At 43.8% G+C, this 23,636-nt stretch overlaps 1 protein-coding gene across 2 annotated transcripts; it reads left to right on the forward strand.

Moving 5' to 3' along the window:
- The first annotated feature begins 1,064 nt into the window (after positions 1 to 1,064).
- On the forward strand, positions 1,065 to 13,651 carry SH2B1 (SH2B adaptor protein 1). Of its 2 annotated transcripts, XM_007421440.3 has the most exons (10): positions 1,065 to 1,180; positions 3,495 to 4,423; positions 4,548 to 4,649; positions 5,552 to 5,643; positions 6,477 to 6,583; positions 8,895 to 9,083; positions 9,427 to 9,653; positions 9,768 to 9,939; positions 10,208 to 10,316; positions 12,506 to 12,676. In XM_007421440.3, the coding sequence occupies exons 2-10, from the start codon at positions 3,572 to 3,574 to the stop codon at positions 12,522 to 12,524; spliced, it is 1,869 nt and encodes a 622-aa protein (XP_007421502.1). In that variant the 5' UTR covers positions 1,065 to 1,180; positions 3,495 to 3,571; the 3' UTR covers positions 12,525 to 12,676. The 2 variants fall into 2 exon arrangements, with proteins under 2 accessions (XP_007421502.1, XP_087998898.1); XM_088142772.1 differs by lacking the exons at positions 1,065 to 1,180; positions 10,208 to 10,316 and having other exon boundaries at positions 12,506 to 13,651.
- Positions 13,652 to 23,636: the final 9,985 nt, after the last annotated feature.

Consider the following 23,636-nt stretch of genomic DNA (forward strand, 5'->3'; position numbering starts at 1 on the left):
GCTACTTGGAAGCAATATATGTAGACAAGACGGGAGATAGTACATGCAACCTGTGGCAGTGGTGGCACCATGGTAGGTGGTTCAGCTGCAGCAGCAGTGGCAGCCATTCCGCCTCAGGTGTCAATGCCAGATAGCATCGAAAGGTGAAATAACTGGCAGATGCTGAGCCAGAACACAGATCTTGGTCCATATCCCTATCATACCCCCCACCTGTATACCACTGACTATCAGAAGGTCTCCTTGCATTTCTCTGCTCTGGGTGTAGAGTCTGTGGCAGGCAGATGGGCCGCTAATCTCTCCATACGCGCATTTTTGGCGGAAGGCAGGTTTCTAATGCTCTTCCACGGCCTCTGAGTCGCGCTACACGACGCTGCTCTACACTTCCCCTCCGCTTACAATTTCTGCCTCTCACAATTGACCCCTGCTTCCCCCATGGCTGATCGGTTCTGGATGCTGTGCGAACACTGACGTTATCAGAACATACCGGTCACGACAGAGCACTGACTAATCGGCTATAAATGGGCTCTCAAATGGAGGCGTGAATCGTAAAAAAATGGGAGGAAAAAGAAGAGATGGCGGGCTTCGGAACAGGCCGCCAAAAACATTTTTGTTGTGGAAATCCTCTAGCCGTAGATTGACAGAAGGCTTTCCTCAGGGAAAGCACTCTGCATATGCTCAAAACTCGCACACAAGTACTAACAGCCTTGGCAAGGAAAGAGCAAGCCCCATTGAACGCCGTGGGGCGTTCCTAGTCACCATTCGGAGAATTGCGAAAGGCGGGAAGTTCCGGATGTGCCGTTGCCTGAGCAACCGAAGAAAGACGCTCACCAAAGAACTCCCCTGCCCCCTCAGCGTCCCACGAGCATTCGTAAATCTACGTCACGAGCCACCATGGTAACGACTTGGACGCAGGATCCAACGGAGAAGGAGAGCTACGTTAACAGATTATCTGGATTTCCCGTGACCCTTCTAGCCGAATCCGCGTTCTCTCTATGGTAAAGCGTGTTGTTTTCAACCCTTCACTCTTCCTGTGTTGATGACGAAGACGGAAGTGAAAGCAGGAAAACAATTTACACCAACGACAAAAACCCGGAAGCGGAAGTGGTGTGAGAAAGCCAGGGAGAGTGAGAGAGGTGGACAGACAAACCCTTTCTCCTGGAAGGAACCCAAGGCCGGGATGGTGAGTGACAGATGCGCCGAGCCGAACGGAGGCCCCTTTTCTTTCCCCGCTCGCGTGGAGACCTTTTCCCCCGTTCAGCCCCCCTTCCCGCCCTTGAGAACGGCTCGTTTTCTGCCCCCGTCCCTTCCTCAAGTGGGACGTCTTGGGTTGCTGGGTCCGGAATCTGGAGGGGGTCTTTTACTTCTCGATCTAGCTCAGGGTACGACTGCTCGGGAGTGAGGCTCGTCCATCAGGCTGCCCCTTGCTTCCCACAAACAGGGTTCAGAAGGCCGCGCGGCAAGTTCTGAAGAGCGCCGAATTTCGCCAAGCGTGGCTTTTCCCGTCGCAGGAGCGTAGCAGGGAAGGAGCCACGTCATGTGAATCAGTTCACTCTGCGTCGGCTTAAGATGCAGGAGGTCTTTAAGGAGTGTAACGCCCTATCTTTGGGATGCGTGCGAGAAGCAGCTCCCGCCTCTCTGCTGGCTTTTCCCCTCCCGCGTCCTCCAATCTGCACATAAGAGTTAGCAGGGAAGACCTTCCAAACCTGCATCTTCCCGCACCAATATCTTTAGCTATTCAATAACGTCGCTCCCTCTGTCGATTTTTCCTTTTGTACCTAAGCCACAGAAAGTATCGCACCTCAGAGCTTTTGCTTTTAATGCAAAAAATCCTATATTTAATGGCATTTCTAGTTACTTGGTTGCAAGCCTGAAAGATACTGCTAAATGAGACCACAGCAAATGTTCAGTTGTAGGAATTTTTCCTATTCAGGTATGACCATCCCACATTTATCTTGTTCTCTACTAGATACATGTTTTCCTGCTTATCCTGATCCATGTTCAAAGGAATGCACATTTTGAGGAAGGTTCAGCATATTTGCAGACAAACTGGATAGTATTCACTCTCAGTTTAAAAATCAGGGCTCCAGGGAATAGGATATAAAATAGTTCAGGTACTACTGGAATATAATTATTAAAGTGACCTGGCCTTTTCCAAATGTAGCAAAGACAGCTATAAAAGTATGTCTTCTTTTGTGAGACCACAAAATTTTGCCAGGTGGCTTATCTAAAATTTAAAGAACAAGGGAAGGTTGAATTACATAATTACATAATTAGTTTTTGAGAGTTAGCTGTGCTGTGGAAAGAGTTAGGTTCTTGCATGAAACCTTTCAGTAACTAGATACAGATGTATGATTTACTGAATAAGTTGATAGTTGGATGGTACAGTTCTTTTTTGCGGTTTTGTCATTTTGGAAATGCAAATATGTCACTGGTTTGAAAAGACATGCTTGGACTGAAAGCTCCCTCCATGTAAAACCTTAAAAGTTTTTCCCTGATGTGCAGGTGCTCTGTGCAAAAATGCTTCCAAGCAAGGGAAATACTATATAAGAATTGTACTGCACAAGTTCATGAGGTAGGCATGATCTCTTGTTTATCTATTCTAGAGGATGGCTAACTTAATCTTAAATTTGTTAGAAACATCATTTTAGCAGATGTATTTAAATTTACAAAACAAGCATAACTTTCAGGAGTATGCATTCTTGATCAAAAATATAGTGTCCTGCAAATTCAGATCACAATGTACTATACTTAGTCCAGCATTCTTTGCAAAAGTCTCAATAACCAGCAAGGGGTTGTTCATCTAATGGAAGTTTGCCAATGTACTGCAGTTTATTTTTTACCAATCTCTGTTTTTTCCTTGAGACTGTACTGCCCAGACTAGGCTATACAGAAGTATGGCGGTTGAGTCTTGAATGGTGGTAAGATTTATCAAACCATTATGACCTAATCATCTCCACATCCATGTAATAAATACAAGATGGTGCTTGGGTTACAGATTCAATATGAGAATTTATTTTGTCCAAAGACATTTCAGAAAAGTATTTAGCTTTGCCTTAACTAAGAAACAGTGCTTATTTCTAGCTAGCCCAATTATCTAGAAAGCTTTGCTTCAGCTACCTGAAAATGAGAAATGTGTGCAAGCTGTACATCATTCTTTTATGCAATTGTTTGTTCCTTGTTTCCACTGTTTCTCCAATTATGTTTCTGATGGAAAAATTGCTCTCTCCATTATGCCATTTATAAAATATTCAGACTCTCCTATTATTCTGGTCTTTAGGAGTAGCATCTTAAGCCTATAAGCATGTATGAAATGATCAAATATGTAAAGGTGTTAGCAGTTAGTCAAAGGTAAAGAAAAAACCTCTGTTGATTAATAAGAAACATGCACCAAAAGTAAATAATTGGTTTGTAAGAAAATCCCTGTAAGAACATTATTTATGCAGGTTGTTTCTTCCCTATACCTTATAATAACTGTTCTGTTTCTCCCTCTTCAGGTCATAAAGCCGCTGGTACTAACAGCAACCCAATCCTGGCACTGGATGTGTTGTTATCCAGCCCCACCTGGGCGGTCATGAACGGAAGTGCAGTGCCATTGTCACCAGTAGGGGGAGGGATGGTGGGAGAACCTGCCTCTCTCCCCTCCCTGGGTTGGCGGGAATTCTGCGAAGTCCACGCTCGTGCTGCTGCAGTTGATTTTGCCCGTCGTTTCCGGACCTTCCTTGGTGAGAACCCCCAGTTTGCTACACCAGGAGCCGAAGCTGCTTTCTCACACCGCTTTGCAGAGCACTTCCTAGAACATTTTGAGGCTGAAGTGAGCCGAGCTTACACCAGTGACTCGCCACCCCGGTGTGACATTGCCCCTTTCACTGGTTGTTCTTCTGCACGAGACCTCTCTGAGACCTGCAGTGACTCATCTGTTGCTTCCCCTGTTGAGCCTCCATTGGGCCCACCCTCTGGCCTCTCTAGCAGCCAGTCCCGCAGCTCTGAAGATGTTTCTACTGTGGCAGCAGTCACTGCTACAAAGCCAAAGCTGAAGAAGCGCTTTTCTTTGCGCAATGTTAGCCGCAGCGTCCGAGGTAGCGTACGCGGCATTCTGCAGTGGAAGACCTCAGCCGAGTCATCTTCTGGTGGTGGAGATGGGACGCCTACTGGAGCCAACAGCAATTCCAACTCTTCGGGGGGGGGTGACTCAGACCGCTGGACTCACCGATTTGAACGTCTTCGGCTCAACAAAGCCTCCCCAGCCTCTCTCCGAGTAGAACTGGCTAGTGTGCGCCGTGAAGGCCTACTGAACTACATTGTAGCTGATGATGGGTCAGGCGGGGGCAGTAGGACACGCTGGCAGAAATGCCGTCTTCTCCTGCGCAAGGCAGGGAAGGGAGAAGGGGAGGGTTACCTGTTGGAGTTCTACATCCCACCAAAGGTGAGCACTGAGTCATTGTGTTCAGGCAAGAGAGAAATCATGGGGAGAGGTCAGAAGCTTGGGGTTCCTGATTTAGGCCATGCAAATATTGTCATAACAGTCTCTTTTCTACCCCAACCATCAGGCAACAAAGCCACGGGTCAGCATTGCTTGCTCCTGCGTAATGGATGTGCGGACAACAACTCCACTGGAGATGCCAGACAAGGAGAACACCTTTGTACTTAAGGTCAGAAAAAGATTGATGGGGTAGAGTTAAGATTTGGTAATAATTGAAACATTACTAGTTATGTATCTAGAACCAAGGTATGTGTAGAACAACCTCCTCTTTTGTTTCTTGAAGAATTAGAATGCTTTCCATCACTAACCTCTGGTTGGAGAATGTGTTTAGCAGTTGTCTGCTTCTTGCCTCTCATGTTTTCATAAAAGAAAATTAATGGTCCCTTCTATCCTCCCTCTCCAGCAGTGCTGGACTATCTTCCTACATTTGGCAGTGGTGATGTTTCTGAGCAGATTTACTCCTTCCAAACTTTCCTATGTCCTTGGGAGGAAAGGAATCCATCTCTCCTTTTGCAGAGGAGACTGTATAAAATGGCTTCTTAAATGAAATGACACTTTATGGCTAGATCAGTATGTGTTGGAGGGAGGAATTTGGGTCCTCAGTGGTTCTTATATTTTAAATCCATCGAGAATTCAGTCAGTGGAATGTAGATAACCACAAAAGCATCTGGCAAAGAATTCAAGGCTGAATGAGGGGAGGGGTAAGCAGCTGCTAAAGGATCTTTCCAGTTGCTGACTTCGATCAGTGTTGGTGCCCTTCTATCAAAGGCCAAACATGGAACTCCTGATCTTTTTTATGTATGTTATCACCTTAAGATAGGAGTAGATGAATTAAGTCCTTGGATTTGAATTGTGCTTGTGTGCATGCATGATTCTTGAAAATGTTTTTCAATCTTGGATACCATGTTTGCAATAAACTGTTCCATAACATCAGTTGAGTTTGGGGTCTACCCTCTCTTCTCACTGGCATAAGTCTATCATTCCTCTTGGCTTTTCAGAGGGAAACAGAGCTCTAGAATAAAACCTATCCTGGGATGTTGTATATTTATTAGTTTTTCCCCTTCCTCCAAGCTTTCAAGTTCCTTGGAGTACATCCTTGAGACTGTTGACTCGCTGCAGATGCGGTCATGGTTGGCTGACATTCAGGAATGCATGGGCCTGGGGTAAGTTGCCCTACGCATCAAGAAAGGCCATAGCTCAGTGGCGGAATACATAATGCACAGGTTGAAAGTCCCAGATTCAGTCTCCAAGTAAAGAGAGAACAGTTATAAGGCCTAACAAAAACTTGGCAGGGGGCCAAGACTTTGCCTCTGTAGAGTTGCTGCTTCTGTAGAGTAAATCAGGTGTGGGAAATGTGTAACTGTTCAGATGTTTAGACAACAGCTCCATCATCTCTCATCATTGGCAATGCTGGTTTGGTCTCTTCCCCACGCACTGAGGATATAATAAAAGAATATGATTCATTATCCAATTTTATATAAAGCAGTTTCTCATGAGAGCTTGTGGGAAGAAGATTAGGGTAAGAGTGAGAGATAGAACAGGTATGTAGGAATTAACAATAATGTTCTTACTATACATTAATTGAACAGTGTTGCAACCCCGAGATTCGGATGGCTGTGGAACAGGTACACGATCCTTGCTCCTTAAAACAAGCAATCAGACAAAAGCTCCAGGTCATCTTGGCTTTCTATTTCCAACAGTAGAAGGCTAATGCCTCTGGAAAACTCACAAACAGGGCTTAATATTGTGGGAAGAATGCTGTGTAGTCTGTGGTGGCAAAAATCAGTGGCAGCACCTTTTCTAACTAACACATACTGTTAAAAGGCATAAGCTTTTGTGAGTTGCAGCTCACTTCATCAGATGCATAGAATGGCTTGACTGATATAGGACAAGAGCTAGAACCTTCCTTTGCTGTTTGTTTGTTGCCAACGTTAAATGGTCAGATATTTGTTGTCCTGGAATATGGAAACATTGCTAGTTGTACTTGTCTCCACAGAGAAAGCACTGATAGCCTGGAACAGCCATGCATGAACCACTCAGATAGCATGCCCAGCCGGGAACTTCCCATGGTGCCGAGCGAGAGCAATGAACAGCTCAGCCAAGGTGTGTATTTGCCACAGATGTACGCCCACACCATTATGCCCTCCTGATCCCTTGGCAAAACTTTCAGCTAAAGAGGCCTTCCAGCGACATCTTTGTGTGCAGGCAGTCTGTCTGCATTAGAGCATAGAATGCTTCTCCCAAGGATGGTATTCTCTGAAAGGGTGTATCATGCAACATCTTCTTCACATGCTTCCTTGTTCTCTTAGCCAGCAAGCATAGAAGTTCTGCCATATATACTTGTGAATAAGCCAAGAGTTTTAGGTGCCAAAAATGCACCCCAAAAATTGGGTTCCGCTTATACGGTAAGTACTTGCATATCCTGTGTATTTTCGTGTATAAGCCCATCCGCAGATAATCTCTCTCTCAAATTTTTAACCAATATACATGAAAAATGGATAATCTCTGAATTTCCCATGGATAAGCCAATTGTGAAAATTAAAATACACGAATATTTTGAGGGTTGGCTTATCCGCTAGTGGCGCATTTTTCACGGTATTTTGTTTAAAAATTCAAAATTCGGCTTATCTTCTGATGGGCTTATCTGCGAATATATATGGTAATTTTAGGTTGTAATCTTGTCAGATCAGAGACCTGGCTCCTTCTGCTATGTAAAATACCATTTACAGTAATGATACTATATTTATTGGAATTACAGTATATGTCTTTTCAGTGACTACTTCATGAATGTTATACGAACCCCACATTCACCAGCCAGGGAATGTATATTTAAAGATACATGCTGATTTTGTTAATTAAGTGTACAAACATAGTGAAGTGAAACTTTCCATTAAGCTTTAGCCAGCTGAGATGAGATGACAAGGCCCTCTCCATTGGCCTGGCTGGAATCAATTACCATTTGATTTATTCTTGTCCCAAACTGTATTTTGTGGCACCTAGTAGGTCTAGATGTAGCTGGTTGAAAGATTAGATGCTGAGGCCCGTTATGCAGGCCTTGCTGGAATTAAAGGCACTTAGCTCTTTCTCCTTTTCCATAATTATATCCTGATGTGATTATTCCATTAGTATCATTATGAAACTAGTTTTTTAAAATTCCTTTATCTTTTCTGTCTTTGCTATCTGAGATTGACTAAATTAAAGTAACAGTGAATATTGATAGAAGAATGGCAGATAAATGACTTTTATATGAAGCTGAGAACTGTCTTAAACAGAGCAAGCATCACAGTATCTTTCTGAAGCCTCTATCTAGATCAGTTTACCAGATACACTAGATACCAGCCCATAGAGATTTCTCCTAAGCCACTTAAACATTGGATGGAATAAAAAAAATTAAAAACTTCAGTTTTTTGACCAAGAAGAATTTTCTTGATTGTTTAAAAATGAGTGTGCTAAAGTAGTTGGAGCCATCACAGTGGTGTGATTGTGAGATCAGGATCAGGATGGAGACCCAAGTTCAAATCCCCAGGCAGATAAGAAGCTTGTTGTGTGACCTTGAGGCAGTAAATCCCAGTTGAATCTTTGTACCTTACAGGACGCTGTGACAATCCAGCAATAGCTGAGTACCAGTAAGATTTATTTAGTATGAGTCTGATTTATTTTTTTACACATTATACCAAAAACAGCTTTCAGGCACAAACTAAACATTCGAGATAAGCACATGAGAAAAATGCAAACTAGTAGTAAAGCCAGGATTTGATATTTACGAAAATATTTGAAACCTTTAAACAAAACTTTGGTAAAAACCTACTTAACCCTCAAGAAAAATAGGTAAAGATTAAAAAAAATCCCTGGAGTCAAGCTTATTGGCAATAACATTGAAGTGCTTTTCCACTGTTGTCTTCTGGGATTTCCTGATGGTCTCCCATCCAAGTAATAATCAGCTCTTCGTTTTCTTCAGAATCTGCCAAGGTCAGCGAGGTGCTGCTGTTTGCTGTAGATGAAGAAAAATGGAAATAAGCACAAGCATATTGTCAGGTTCAACCCAAAGAATTCCATGAGACAATGCAAATACAGTTCTCTTGCGTTTATTAGCTTCCACCTCAAGACAGAATCTCACCAGACTGAACCCAAGTTCCCAAGCCAGCCAGCCAGAACACCGTGAATTCCTTAGGGAGGTGCCAGCCTCATCTTCTTGAACTTCCCATGCTCCTGTTGGGGGCTAAGAACACACTTATCTCCCTGAGCATGGCCTTCATAAGTCCATTCCATCACACACATGCTCTGTTAAGGAGATGGCAAATGCACCTCCCTCTTTGGGGTGTATGTGCAAAGTGTAGTCCTAAGCCGTGGAAGAGGAAGTGACATGGTTTTTAGAAGCCCCAGCTGAGCCCAGCTTGTAACGTTGCCTTTCCAGGTGCCTATGGTGGACTGATGGAACGCCCCTCCGCCTCCATGTCTCCCAGCTCGGTCTCTATTGCTGCCTCACACTTCGATTCAATGGAGCTGCCGCCTCCTCAGCTGCTGCCTCGGGTGCCAGTCAATGAAGGGCAATTTTCCACTGGCTTCCTCCATACAGCTTTCCCCGAAACCCCGGAAACCACAGGTAATGCTTTGAAATGGGATGAGAATGCTTGGTCTAGAGTTGAGGAGGGCCTAAGGAGTCTTTTTCCCCCCCCTACCGGAGATCGTATTGAGAATGGCATGATGGTAGAGGAAAAATGATAGTAGTCTGCAGACTGGCCAACCCCAAAGTGGGCAGTGTTTGTACCACTTACCATGAACTTTCTTTTTCTGATGTAACCTCTGAAACTGTATACCATCCGGTCAAGGCTTCCATTGGGCCACATGCATCAGCGTCCCTTGGGTTGAATGCTGTGGAAGGAAGCAAGTTCCAGATTCTTCTGAGTAGGTTTTGGCTATCTTCTGTTGCTTTTCTCCTTGCTCAGGTTCCTTCCTCTTCCAAGGGGAGCCCGACCCAGGTGGGGGTAGTCTTGGTGACACAGAGCACCCGCTCTCTGAATACCCATGGTTCCATGGCACCCTGTCCCGTCTCAAAGCCGCCCAGTTGGTGTTGGCAGGAGGAGCCAGCAGCCATGGTGTTTTCTTAGTGCGTCAAAGTGAGACACGGCGGGGTGAATACGTCCTGACCTTTAACTTCCAGGGAAAAGCCAAGGTGAGTGGAGTGGCCTGGGGGGGCCTATCAAGTGGTGCTTAGGGGCTGTGGGACAGGGTAGACTGCAATCTGGCTCGAGTGGTTTCCCACTCAGCCTCCTTTTCCTACCCCTAGCATCTGCGCCTCTCCCTGAATGAAGAAGGGCAGTGCCGTGTTCAGCATCTCTGGTTCCAGACCATTTTTGATATGCTGGAGCACTTCCGGGTCCATCCCATCCCCCTTGAATCAGGGGGCTCCAGTGATGTGACGCTTGTCAGCTACGTGGTTGCTTCACAAAGGCTGCATGGTGAGTGAGGATTAAGTGGGGCTGCAGGGTGGAAAGAGCATAGACACTATTGCCAGTCCATGTCATGCTCCATCTCCCACCATCTTCTTCCATTATAGCTCCAATCGGCCCCTCCTTTGTTGCCCTGCTCTTTGTCTAAGACTTCTCTTCCAGCTCTATGCAGTGTGCATGTACCAGGAGGGAGGATAAACCTGTTCACCCCATGTTCACTGCTGCCTCTCTTCCTCACCCCCAATCCCTATTTCTGATGTGGGCATCTCTGTCACAGGCCGGGACCGGGCTGGGAGCCGAGCGCCAGTGTCTGGGTTCAGTGGGGACCCCGACTCGCCCCCCAACCTCATCTCCATCCTTGCTGCTGCCTCCGCGGGTGACTGCGTGTAAGTGTGCAATAGCTACCACAGGAGGAAGGCAGGGATATGACCGTGTGTGTGCGTGTGTCACGGCCCCACGCCATAGCCATCGCTATCCATGGGTCATGTGAATGCAGTGTCTACGCCATCCACTTGTCTGACACCAGGAGGCAGGGAAGAGATTTCAGGTGCTCCTTCTGGCATTTCCAGGTAGGACTAAGAAAGGCTTCTGTGCAGAACCCTGAAGAGTCTCTAATAGTTTCTCTAACCACATGGAACCATAATCTGGTTTGGCATCAGGCAGTTTCTAGTGTTCTGTAGAGGGGGATCTTAATTGCCATCTCAGAACTATTGTTTGGGCAACTTCTATAATTCAGTTGTATTAGATATAGCAGAACTCTGCAGAAAAGCCTTGCTTGTAATGAACGTATCAACAGCCCAAAGTTAAAGATGACCTACCCAGACCCCAAAGAATAGACTATTGCTGCCTCTTTTACTGCCTGCCTTCTAGGAATTTACTAACTCATGTGGCTGAAACAATTCTGAATTTCGTGACACCCCCCACCCTCCGCCCAGGCAGGGTTATAATGCAACATGAAGATATACTATTAAACCAGTTTTCACTAACCAGGTCCTTTAGGGTTTGCGTTAGACTGTCTTCCCCATTTGCTTGGGGATCATAGAGTTGTAACCCAACACACATAATGAATGCCAGGTTGGAAAAAGATTGTGTTAGGACAACTGAGAGTGAAAATATGGCCAGCATGATTGCCTTAACTTTTGTCCCATGCACAAAAGCACAGGAAGGAATCCCTAACTGAAAGGTCTTCTACCTCCTAAGCATGTTCTAGAAATAAGGTAGGTATGTTGCATAGTTATTGTCTGGTAGAGAAGAACAAACGAAAAGGCCAGCACACTTCTGAAATAGCACATGACATTTATAATGAAGTCTAAACATTTATGCTCTTAAAAAGTGTCAGTTTTTCAGCTTTAAACAATAAAATATTCAGCATTCAATATGTAGGTTGAAGTTACACGGCACACTAAGACAAAACAAATCATATTATGGTTTCACCTGGCATGTGAAGCCATTCCTTACAATAGTTTAGTGAATGAATCCTCTAATATTGCCAGCATAAAATACATGGAGATTCCCTTCAAATTCTAGAATCTGATATTGGGTAGAGAACTAGAAAAGTTTGAAATTTTCTGTTTATTAGAAAATCATGTTCTAATGCTCACATTCAGAGTATGTTGCCAGTATCCTGTGAGAAGTATATAGAATAATGGATAGGAATTGCAATGCCATATGTATCATGCCTTGCATCTCTCCATAATTATCAACATTTTTGTATTAATATTTGGAATTGCATTCTCTGCCTGCATGGTATCTATGAGCATCAAATAAGAATAAAACCTGAAAGATCACAATAGCTTAGTATTTCACCTTGTTGAATCATAGTTCAAATAGCTTTATGTCCCTAAAATGCACTAACTGTAGACTGATAGTAAAAACACTTAAAATTAAATAGGTAAAATTATTTTGAACAGGTGATAGTCTTACTGATCAGTTCAGGCAATTTCTGGGCCACTTAAGTCCTGGCTTAAGTAAGCTTGACTTAATGGAAAGAGTTCAAAACATGTGGCGGTCATTTTTGCACATGTACAAAGTGGCCCATGCTTTTGTGCATGTACATAGCGTGCAATCCAGCATCCATTGCACAAGGTTCCTAGAATGGGAACTTGCATAACCAAAGGATTGTCTACAAATTGTCTACAGTCTACAAAGCTCAGCTTTGTGCAGGAAGCAGAACACTTTTAAGTCAAGTTTGCATATTATAATGGATTATAGAAAACACCTATCTGTGTACAGATTTTTTTTTTTTAGTATGGAGCACAGCCCCAAGATAATATTAATCAGCCCCTGTCCTTATACAGTAATAGTAATTTGATTTCATTCAGGAGCTACAGCAGAAAACAGGTTTTAGAAATCAAATCAGTACAGCATAGCCATTTCCAGACAATTCCTGAATGATTGCATTTGAGGAGCCCTGGATACTATAATATAGTTAGTGATGAATCTGTTCATGGAGAGTGTCTTTAAAACTTGCTGAACTAACACTGGGTTTCAGTGTTTACTCCCTCTTCCTGTCTTAACCCCAGACCATCCTGTCTCTCTGCCTGTCTGTCCGTCTGTCTCTTCTCTCCCCCCACAGAGCCGAGCACCTCTCGTAACCTGCCACTGCCACCTCCTCTCCCTCCAGCCCGGCCATCTCATGCTCCTCTGGACCATGGATTGCTGGAGTCCAAGGGGCAGACTGAGGAGGAGGCCCAGATGGAGCCAGAGGTGGACGAGGGAGCATCTGTGAGAGTCGGGGGATCCCTTCCTCTGCCAGAGGAGCCGGAAGGACGAGCCAGGGCTGTGAACAACCAGTACTCATTTGTTTGAACCCAGTGGTGATGAGAAAGAATAAGGGAACAAGCCCTTTTACTATAACCATCACTAGATGGAAGATCTAATTCTGACCATAGGTACCAGATGGGCTTGAATATCCAACAGACTTCTAGACTTTCCTTGAGTAATCTTTGAGGTGGAGACTGGCCTCATCCCCTCAGTTCTTCCTGCCCCCTTCCCCTGTGTATGGAGCAAGCGTCACTTTTGCTTACCCCCTCTCCCCACCCAGTTTAGGTACGTGACCCTCTTGGGTTTATGCTATCAGCTTTCAACCCCTCAGTCTGCACTACTTTGGTCCTGTTTGGGTTGCTGAGAAATTAGCCTGCTCTTTCCCTCCCTCCTCCTCCTCCTCCTCATGCCCCCCTCCCTTTCTTCAAGCCTCTGCAGTTGGATAGTCCACAAGAAACACTACGTGGAGGAAGTGGGAGTGGATGTAGCTCCAGGATAAACGTTGACTTCCATGATTTGTACCCTTGCCTTTCTTGGTGAATGTATGGAGTTTCTGAATGTAATCCCTTCTCTTCCCAGTCTCCTCTTGGGGGGAAAGTTAGCTGCCTCTTCCCAATTCAAATATATATTTATATTCTGTTCTCTCTCTCTTTTTTTCTATCCCCTTCCCCCAAATCATAGGAACTGGCCACATGTCATAGTCTACACCCCAGGGAAACATAACATGCAACGAAAATACACCTTTTGGGAGACTGTCCTCTTCTTATTCCTGCTGCACCCCTCCTTCCCCTCCTCTTTTAAGATTTATTTTTCTACTGTGGACTAGTTGGACTGCTCGGGCCCCCCTGTCTTTTCAATTTTTTCTCTCCCTTTTTTAATTATTCTGAGATACTGTTCTGTGTCTGTTTTGTTTATGTGGGGGGGAGTTTATAAAAAAATAAAGGAAACGTCATTTTACCTTTTTAAAGTGAAACTCTTTTTTATAAAAAAAATATGCCCCAAAGTTAGATCAATAAAAACAGGAAGGTGGGGGAGCAGGTTGTGTATTTTTGGGTAAAATGAGTATTTGTCAGGTGTCCCCTTGCTTTGAACTAATTTTCCTGCCCAGATCAGCAAATGAGGGTGTTACTTTACATTTTACAGGTAGTCCTTGCAATTCTGCTAACTGAAGTGGTCTTCAAGTGGGAAATCGCATGACTGCCACTGTGCTTTCCGGCTGGAAAGAGACAAGACTAGTCCGTTTCACACCTTCAGCTTTTGTTTGCCTCCTAACCACTTGCACACATCGAAAGCAATATGATCACGTTGGCAGCCCGGGGCTGGGAGTGCAGGCACGCTGCGCAAGCAGTTTACAGTATTCTCTTGAAATCTCTTCCTCTCCAATCTCTCTGCTTTGTGGGGGGGAGGGGGTGAAGGGTCAGGCAAAGGAGAGATTGCCTACAGAAATCACTTGCTCTTTTTTCTCCCCGCCCCCCCACCCCCTCACAGCAGAGAGATTGGAGAGAAAAAGATTACAAGAGAGTTTGTGTAGCATGCTCGCGGCTCCCGGGCCTGGACTGCCGGCGTGATTGTATTGCTTTTGATGTGTAGAAGAGCAAACAGCTTACTCTCTTGAAATCCCTTTCCAATCTCTATGCTCTGCAAAGGGGGAAAAAATACAGGTCAGGCACAGGAGAATACGTACTGGCTGTAATGGTGATCACGTGACCGAGGGACACTGCGAAGGTCGTAAATGGGCTGTAAAGTTATTTTTTCATACTGACAAATGGTCAGTAAGCGAGGACTACCTGTATAGTGGTTGATAGTCATCAGGCTTCACGTATAAGCCTCCTCTGAGTGATGTTTGACTGCTGGTGTCACCAAAACAACTGACACCAAAACAAGCAGCCACTCGTTAACCCACCCCCCCACCCCCTTCAGGCACCCTCGCTGATCTCTTTAAATACCCACAAAAGGGTCACCTCATCCTGGGCACAGAGAGAACTGCTCCTGTCTGTGCTCCTGCCCTCTGAAGATGCCGGCCACAGATGCTGGCGAAACATTAGGAAACAAAACTTCCAGAACATGGCCACACAGCCCGGAAGACCCACACCAGCCATTATGGGGTTGCTTTGCCGTCTCCAGCACCAGGTGCCTTGAATTTCTGCAGGGCATAAGGAAATCAGAAGCTTATCAAGTCATTCTGAAGCAAAAGGATACCCAGTGTTAGAAAGCTCTGTCTCAGTTGCAAATCATGGGTCCTCCAGCAGGATAGTGACCCAAAATATACATCTAAGAGAACCCAAACATGGTTGAAAAGGAAACATTGGACTATTCTGAAGTGGCCTGCTGTAAGTCCCTTTCTGAATCCAATAGAACATCTATGGAAAGAGCTGAAACTCACAGTTGGAAGGAGGAACCCGTCAAACCTAAGACAACTAGAGCAGTTTGGTCAAGAAGAGTGGGACAAATTGCCAGTTGAGAAGTGCAGAAGTCTTATTCAAAGCTACAGCAAGTGCTTGACTGCAGTTATTCCTTCAAAAGGGTGTGCTACAAAATACTAGGTTACCAAAAACCACGTCTATGCCATTTTCATTTGTTTTATTAGTTACAAGAACATCAAAAGATACATCAAAACCAAACTGCTCTATGGGCTATCCAATAAAGAATGGTGGACACCATTTACTGTACTTGAGTCAATTTAAGTGTATTTCACAGCAAATTGGGATTTTTTGAGGAAAAAAAATGGAGGGGCACCAGTACTTTTGGCCACATCAGTACTGTGTTTGAAACCAGTGTGCTGCTGGTTGGTATGGAGCATACCTTGGTAAGAAGTATTTGTTGTCTTCTTCAGTAAAAGTCCACTCATCATGCTAAGGCAAGGAGGCACCAGATTTGCTAGGTGTGCTCTACAAGCAGCTCCAAGAATTGGGCGAGGACAAAACGCTGCTTTAATCTGAATGAGGTACAAGATACAGGCTTATTCTCCATTACATGGAAGACTTCCTCTTTGTGAAACATTAACACTGATCACTTGATGATAACGTTTATGCAATCTTTGCACAATTTGATAAATGGTGGTTAATTTAAGCAAAGTTTATAGAGTTGATTTTCAGGGGCCGTAACTAATAATAAACTAGCTACGGGAGCTGAGATCATGCACTCTGCTAGGTTAAGATTCAGTTGGTTAGTTTGTGTGGTTCAGTGCAGTGCTCCCCACCAGTTAGGATTAAGAATGATTCTGGTTTTTATGGTGATGCATATTGCTATAGGGTCTCATGATATGCATCCCTGCTCAACCCATACTGTGGGTGCTCAGTTTGCCTCAGTACATGACTGATCTTATCTGCACTTGAATGTTAAGCAGGGTTAAGCCTGGTGAATACCTGAATGGGGTTGCACCAGAGAATGAACACCAAGGCGGTAAGCTAAACTGGGAAGTGAAAAAAGAAAAGATTCAAATCTGCAAAAGGTGTTTTTGAGTACTCAGCAGCACGAAGGTAGTTCATTTCTGAGATTGAAGCTAAAGCATTGCAGAGTCTTAAAAACAAAGTGCCAGAGCAAGCCAGCCAGTTGCCACGAAAATTATGATTGTTCCTCTATAGCAGCGTTTCTCAACCTTGGCAGCTTTAAGATGAGTGGACTTCAACTCCCAGAATTCCTCAGCCAGCCATGCTGGCTGGAGAATTCTGGAAGTTGAAGTCCACACACCTTAAAGTTCCCAAGGTTGAGAAACACTGTTGTACCAGAACACATCCTTAACCCTAGGACGACTTTTCATTCTTTCATTTCATTTTGAACAAAGTGTGAACCCAACCAGCTGCAGATTATTCAACAAATTATGGCACAGTGTGATGTGGGAACATTATTATTATAATATAATATAATAATTTATTATTATTATTATTATTATTATTATTATTATTATTTCCTATGTTGTTGTTTCTTCTTCAGACTGCTTATATGTGTAAGAAGCATTCTTTTAAAACTCCCTTAGTATAATTAATTAAATAATTAATCCCATGTTAATTAAGGGAGCTATTTGTAGCTATGGTGGGCAAGGGGTAATTTCTCAAACCCTGGCATCTAATCAAGGAGAACTATCATGGTAGATCCATTCCCGCTAATTGAGATCAGGTTTCAGCACTAATCACAGATTTCCCATTGTCTGCTTTGGCTGAGTTTTGTATTTCTACGCAACTGAACTGACAGCAAGGTGCATGGGAAATCTGGAATGGGGAGTGTTTCTTAATTTGTTGAATTAGGAGGGCGTAAAGATGATTCCAGCACGTTCAGCCCTACCTTGGCCAGAAGGGGGTACTGTTGGTCTTTGTAGATGTGGTGAACTTTAATTCACTTAATCCGATCATGTTAATTAACCATTTAAGTTTAGAATAACCTTTCCCAATCTGGTGCCTTCCAGAGTAGTTGGGCTAAATTTCAAATTCCCAATCAGTACAGCCATTTCAGGGTGAAGCAGCTGCAAACCCTAATAGGGACAACAACCCAAAGCCAAGACTCCACATCCTCAAGCAAACCTCTGTTTTAAAGTCTTGTCTCTTTCAGCTGGAATGTAAATCTGTAGTTTCTGAATAAGAACCTGAGCTTTGGGGCAACATGTCAGCTCTGTCACCCATTTATCACATGTTTGAACACCGCTTGAACTAGGGTGGTTTACCTATTCAATCATTTTGGAAGCAGGGAATTAGCTGAATTTCTGAGGTTTTGCTTTTTCATCCTATTTGTAGCGTCTGTGTTGCTCTGTGATACGTATATGCCATTAAAGCCTCCGCTATTCAACCATTTCTGCACCCCTTAACAAAAGTAAGAGTGGCTCAGTTTACACTTGTAATAAGCCACCTAGTTTGTGTGGTTTTAACTTAGTATGTTATGGGAACCTAGTTATTCCAGGTTATTCAGCACAACAAGCCATAGCTGAGTTTCATATGTGAACTTAGCTAGCGACCAGCAGCTTCCGCAGCACATCTTAAACCTGATCTTTCCATGCATCATGTGAAGTGGCTTCTGTTTAAAGCAGGAAATCTTTCATCCTTTCCTTTTAAAAAAAATACATATGCCTTTTTCACAAAATTGTTGATCTGGCTTGGCCATCATCCCAGACTGGCTGAGGTTTATTTGAGAGCGTGATGTTTATCTGGTCTTTGCAAATTTTGCTAAAAGAATAAGCAGTGATGAAGCAATTAGTTTAAAAAAGCTTCTAATCTCACAGCTTGTGTGACCAGCTTTTGAGTTTTAAGAACACAAATAACAGTAAAATCAAGTTTTTCATGACCTGCAGAAAATCTTATGTCTGGACGTGAAGCTTTGTTTTAAAAACTTAAGAACAGATGTTTTTAATTTATTTGATGAAATTAAAAACAAAATAAAAAACATAAAACCAAAAAAAAAATTCAACTGAGCAGCATAATACTCACCATAAGTCCTTTGAAATAATTAAATTTTCAAACGCTTTCAGAAGGCCCAAACAATGGGGGAAGTTCTGATTTAGGGGGAAGTTATTCCACAAAATAAGCATTATTATTGAAAAGCAGAACCTATGAGCCTTCATTCCTCATATCTCGCAGAAGGGGGTGGGGGAAGTCACCAACAGTTTTTCCCAGGACGTTCAGTTGGGCAGATTGATTCAAGTTAGAGAAAGTGGCCTTCAAGTATCTTGGTTCTAAAATAGATAGGGCTTTATAGGTGATGACCAGCCCTTTGAATTGCACCCAGATGCTAATAGGAAGACAGTGCGTGGCCCAGGGTATAGGTATAATGTACTTCTGACAATAATCACTGGCTAACAACCAGGTTGTTGCATTCTGGACTAACTGAAGTTTCTGAATGGCAGCCCCATGTACAGCACAATGCAATATGCAATATCCGATGAGTAGTGATGAAAGCTTAAGTTTCCATAAGTGGTTCTCCTGTCTAAGAAGGGTCATCAATGGCTGATCAAAGTCGAGCAAAGCATCTCTAGCAACTGACCGTTGGAATCCTGCAATGCAAAATCCATGCAAAATCTGTAAAACATCTCTACAAAGCCACTGATAAAGGCTGCAATTAGATGGTCACATAACCATAAAATGGATTTGCTACAGATCACTCCCTCTTGATTCAAATACAAACTTGGTGCTGATCCTTGAGCCCTGGTTTTTGATGTTCCTGTCTTCAGAAAGACTCCAATTGACCACATCAGCACCAGCCTTAGTGGAGGGCTAGCTGTACTGTTAAGTAGAATGAGATGATAGCCAATATAATTTTGAGTTTGCTGCTAGAGATGAGGTGAGGTGTTCATAAGATTTTCTGCCTCGTGTGCCAAAACAATTTGGCTGGCTTTAGTACTCTACGCTTAGACACTAGGAATGGGTTGTGTCATTTGCTGTCTATGTAGTCTTATGTAACCCATTTAGCCTTGTTTTTCAGTCCAAAGGCTCCCAAAGTAGCTTATGAAAAAAAGAATTAACTCCTGCCTTCAAGTTCAGTCTAAAAGGGGAAAAACCATGGTGGTGATTGACACAATTACCTAGATACATATGGACTATTCCATTCTGATCAAGTCAGAACATTCTAGGCCAGTTCTGTCAGGCAGCTGCAACAGAGAATTATTTTAGAATAGGGAAGGTAGGAAAAATTCTAAATTTTTCCTAACTTCCCTATCTGACTAGGTTTATTTCCCACAATGTCCCTGATCTACCATCATTCTGGGGCACTGTGGGAACTTGAAGTGGTGGCTAGGAACAACCATTCAGTGCTGGTTAGGGATCTCATTTACAAAAGTAGTGACCCAACAGATCAAATTGACAGAGGAATCCCCTTGGTCTCCCCAGGACGCTTTGCTTAAAAGGCTCAAAGCTGCAGCAAGTATGATATGACTCAATTAAAGCTGCTTCTTCTTCTTGCATGTATTTGGGCTAGTGAGCGGTGTGGACTAGTTGAAGACACCCTCTTTTCCATAATTTTGGGTGGATATCTTTACTGTATCTTGCTGTTAAACTTGCTAACTACATTTATGTTCCAGATTTCCTCTTAAGAGTTCAAGGTGATAATATACTGGTTTCAGTTTTCTCCCTTTCCAATCATCTCCTGCAATAGATTAGATCAAGAGGAGTGGTTGATCAAAGGTTGTCCAGAAAGAGCAGTGTAGCTGGGAAGGGATCCAGATGTTGCTGTATAACTTCTACCAAACCAATCCAACACAGCCAGTGAGTGAAGGATGCTGGGAGTTGTAGTTCTGCAACATTTGGAGAGCAGGTTCCCCAACCCTGCACAATGCTCTAAACCAGCTCCCCAATTTGATTTGTTTACTTAAGTTTCCTCTAGCTGTATCTAGCATCCTCAAGACATTTGCTGAAGGCTGCCACTCCATCCCCTTTAGAGCATGTGGAAACTGCATTATGTAGAGTTGGTGCCTGTATTCGAGAGATGTCCTGAACTGTTTTTTGTAACGTTTAGTTAAATCAGCATTGGCTAACTTGGGCAATTAGACTACTGTTCTCTGAATTCCTGGTTGGTTTTTTTTTAATCCGTTCAAATGTGTCCAGTTCTTGGAGATGGCCTGGACTAGTCCCTGCAGTTTTCTTGGCAAGGTTTTACAGAAGTGGCTTGCCCTTGCCTCCTTCCTAGGGCTGAGAAAAAAATGACTGGCCCAAGGTCACCCAGCTGGCTTTGTGCCTAAGGTGGGACTAGAACTCACGGTCTCCCAGTTTCTAGCTACTCCAGAGACGCCCTGAATTATTTTTTGTAATGTTCAGTTAAATCAGCGTTGTCTAACTTGGATGATTCAACTACTGTTCTCTGAATTCCTGGGTACCACGGTTTAGAACATAATAGCAGTAGGGCTGCAAAAACCTGGACAACTACAAGATGTCAGCAAAGAACAGCCAATTCCTGAACCTTGTGATCATCTAGATTTTTTGCAGCCCTCACTAAAATGTTCCTAAAACCAAGTGAGAAAGATGCAGTGGTCAGCTCGAGTGACAAACTTAAAACCAGAGGAGACTGGCAGCTGTCAAACTGTGAACTAAATCAAGGGCGAGCTGTATTGAAATCTGTGTGATTTACAAAAGACCTGTAAGGATCTCAGATTCCCAAGCTGTTAAGTGAAAAATTCAGTTCTCCAATGGGGGGGGGGAAGGTTAAGAATATGCAAAATGCTATTCCATGTTGTGCCTATTCATTTCTCATAGTTACTGCATGTGACCACAATTGATGCGTCTTGGGAATCTGATTACAAACGTTTTGTAAGACCAATGTTTATCCGGTCATATACTAAAGTTGCAATTTTATACACCCTTACTTGACAATGAACTTAATAGGACTTTCCTTTCAGTAGATGCGCACAATCATTAATGGCGTGTACCTGTACTTGTTTTCTGTTTTTGCCAGACCTGAAAATATACAGATTGTCCAATTTTTTTAACACGAATGAATATTTTGTCCTTAAACCAACAACCAAACACCAAGTATCAAAGCGGCCCAAATTCTGTGCCTTCACGAATATGAAGGGGTGTGTGTAGGGGGCAAGGCAATTAGAAAGTTCAGAACTGTAACACTTCATTTTGCTTTTAATCAGGGACGGAAGGCAGAGAATCAAGGCTGGAAATCCTGCTCATCCACCCTCTCATAAACTTCAAAACTTAAATCACTTGTAGCCCCTATTGTTGGAAACCTATCTGTGCATTGATAAGGGCTAGAAACTTGCAGGAAGCAAATACAATTCTTTTTAGGATATCAAATTCAATATTTATTACCAAATGCAACTTTAGCATGTGATGCTAACTGCACACGGCTCTGCCTAAACCCCATTAAGTTGTTTTTTGCTTTAAACCTCAATATTCCATTTTAGACCCCCAGATGATGCCGTGCAATAACAAGCACGTCCGTTTATTTAGCAATAACGCACATAGAGATCTACCTGGTTTTTGGTCCATGCACGCTAAGCCCCGTTTGCTCTCCAGTATCGGGCTACCTATCCATTCTCTGTCATTCCTCTCTCTCCCAGCCCCCTTTCCCATCTTAATTCCCCTTTCCCTCTGAAAGTCTCCTCTTGAGCTCTCTAATCCAGAGGCGGCAGCTGCATCTATTTTCAGCCCAAGGAGCTCCCAGCCGCTCCCCATATAGGGTAAAAGCCGGTGCCCAGCAGGGGACAGACACAGACACCATCTCCTTCAAGACGGATCTTGTGGCTGGAGAAGGTGGGCGGGGAGGGAAGGGGACCTGTCATTCAGGCAGGGTGGGGGGAAGGGAGTGACGCCGAGGTACGAGACCTCAGTGAACCTTGTCCCTGTGCATGCAGCTGTGGTACCACAGTGCTTGGGGGGCATGCTTAAAGCCCACATTGGCGCAAAAGCTATTCAAGAAAGTGGAGATACGCCTTTCATGAACACGGTGGTGGCTGCAGCCCTGAGACCCAAGACTGGGCCTCGGAGCTGCCCCAAATGAAAGAGAAACAGAGAAATCAGACCAGAGGTCCATCTCATTCCCCACAAGAGACAGCTGCTTTGGGAAACCTGAAAGTTTGGTGCAACAGTCATTCATAACCTCTTGTGGCTGCTTCCCAACAAAACTCCTATTGACACCTTGACAACGTAGAAGGTGCATCTAGCAACAATGGGCTAACCTTGCAATGCAGTCTTATCCATGAATGTTCCAGAGGTGGACTCCTAGTGACAGGATATGTGCAGTCTTGCCTAGGGTGGTACTTTGCAGAAGTGTAAATGTCAGCCAGCGTTGGTAATTATGGATATTTGCAGGGCACCACATTTGGGACGTCTGATCTACAGAGTTGCAATCTGTAGGACAGGGGCGGTCAAGATGGGGCTGTATGTAAAAAAGGGCTGAGACTTTAGTCACATGGTAGCAGGTGCCATCTTGACTTTTTTGACTCCCAACCCCCTGCTTGGAATAGTTGTATGTGGAAGATACAGGTTTTCCCCTTGTCATCTTCTCGCAATCACTTTGTGAAATGGGGTTAGTTAAATTACCGGTGCTTATAGAATTTGGCTACAGAAAGTGTCTTAACTGAATGTGAACCTTTATTTCCCTGGTTACATCTTTGATAGTATTTCTATGGCAGGAATAGAGTTAGAATTGCAGAATAACCATAAATAAACAAGGCCTGATTTTTAAAGTAGTATTTTAAGCCAAGAGGAAAGAAAGAGAACCAGAATTAACACCATTTCGCTTAGACATGATGGGTAGGTCAGCCTTCCCAATGTGATATCTTCCACATGTGTTGGGGCACAAGACCTAGGATTCCCAGTTAGCAGGGCTATTGGCCACTCTGGCTAAGAAATCTGACAATTGTAGCCCAATCCATTTGGGTGGCATCTGATTTGGAGGAAGACTGTCATGGGTGGGCATCTATTCTACCCTTACTAAAAATGGCCAGGAGTCAGCCTTATCAGGTGGACCAGACAGGAAACGCAACCAGATAAGTTAATCCTACTTTATTATAAAACTACATTAACAGAATCTTGGAAGTCTGAAAGTTCAATTCTTCCGCTGTCTCCTTTACAGCCTGAGAAACTAGGGAGAGTCCCTTCTGAGCCCCTTGCCCCACCCACTATGCAGCTGTGGGCTATGCAAAGGTGAGGGGGAGAAATGTACTTTCAGACTTGCAAGTTTGATATCAGCTTGCAACATAGTCCAGACAGGAAGCACACCCAGATGAACTAATTACTGTAAGGTTACATTAACAGAATATTGCAAATTTGAAAGTACATCTCTCCTCCGTTGCCTTTACAGCCCAGGAAACTAGGGAGGGTTCCTTCTGAGATGTTTGCCGCCCCTGCATTGCTTCTGTGGGCTAAGCTGCCTTTTATCCGACCATTCCTCTGGCTGTGGCTCTTCCCCCTGTCTCCCAAGGTCATTCCCACATAACATTACAATTGGCCAACTGCAGAAGTGGGCTTGTTTTTGCAGCAAATGCCAACCCTGCACTGAGTTAACTGGTATAGTGT

The sequence above is a fragment of the Python bivittatus genome, unplaced genomic scaffold (genome assembly GCF_059951505.1).
Source record: "Python bivittatus isolate LINGU-HERP-01145 unplaced genomic scaffold, Pbiv_v1 ctg000440_np1212, whole genome shotgun sequence".
NCBI lineage: Eukaryota > Metazoa > Chordata > Lepidosauria > Squamata > Pythonidae > Python > Python bivittatus.

Excerpts from the sequence above, each read along its gene's own strand:
- SH2B1 (XM_088142772.1), top strand. The coding sequence starts at position 3,572 with ATGAACGGAAGTGCAGTGCCATTGTCACCAGTAGGGGGAGGGATGGTG. Across the intron at positions 4,650-5,551 it reads AGAACACCTTTGTACTTAAG|CTTTCAAGTTCCTTGGAGTA; the intron begins GTCAGAAAAAGA and ends CCTTCCTCCAAG. Across the intron at positions 9,084-9,426 it reads CGAAACCCCGGAAACCACAG|GTTCCTTCCTCTTCCAAGGG; the intron begins GTAATGCTTTGA and ends CTCCTTGCTCAG.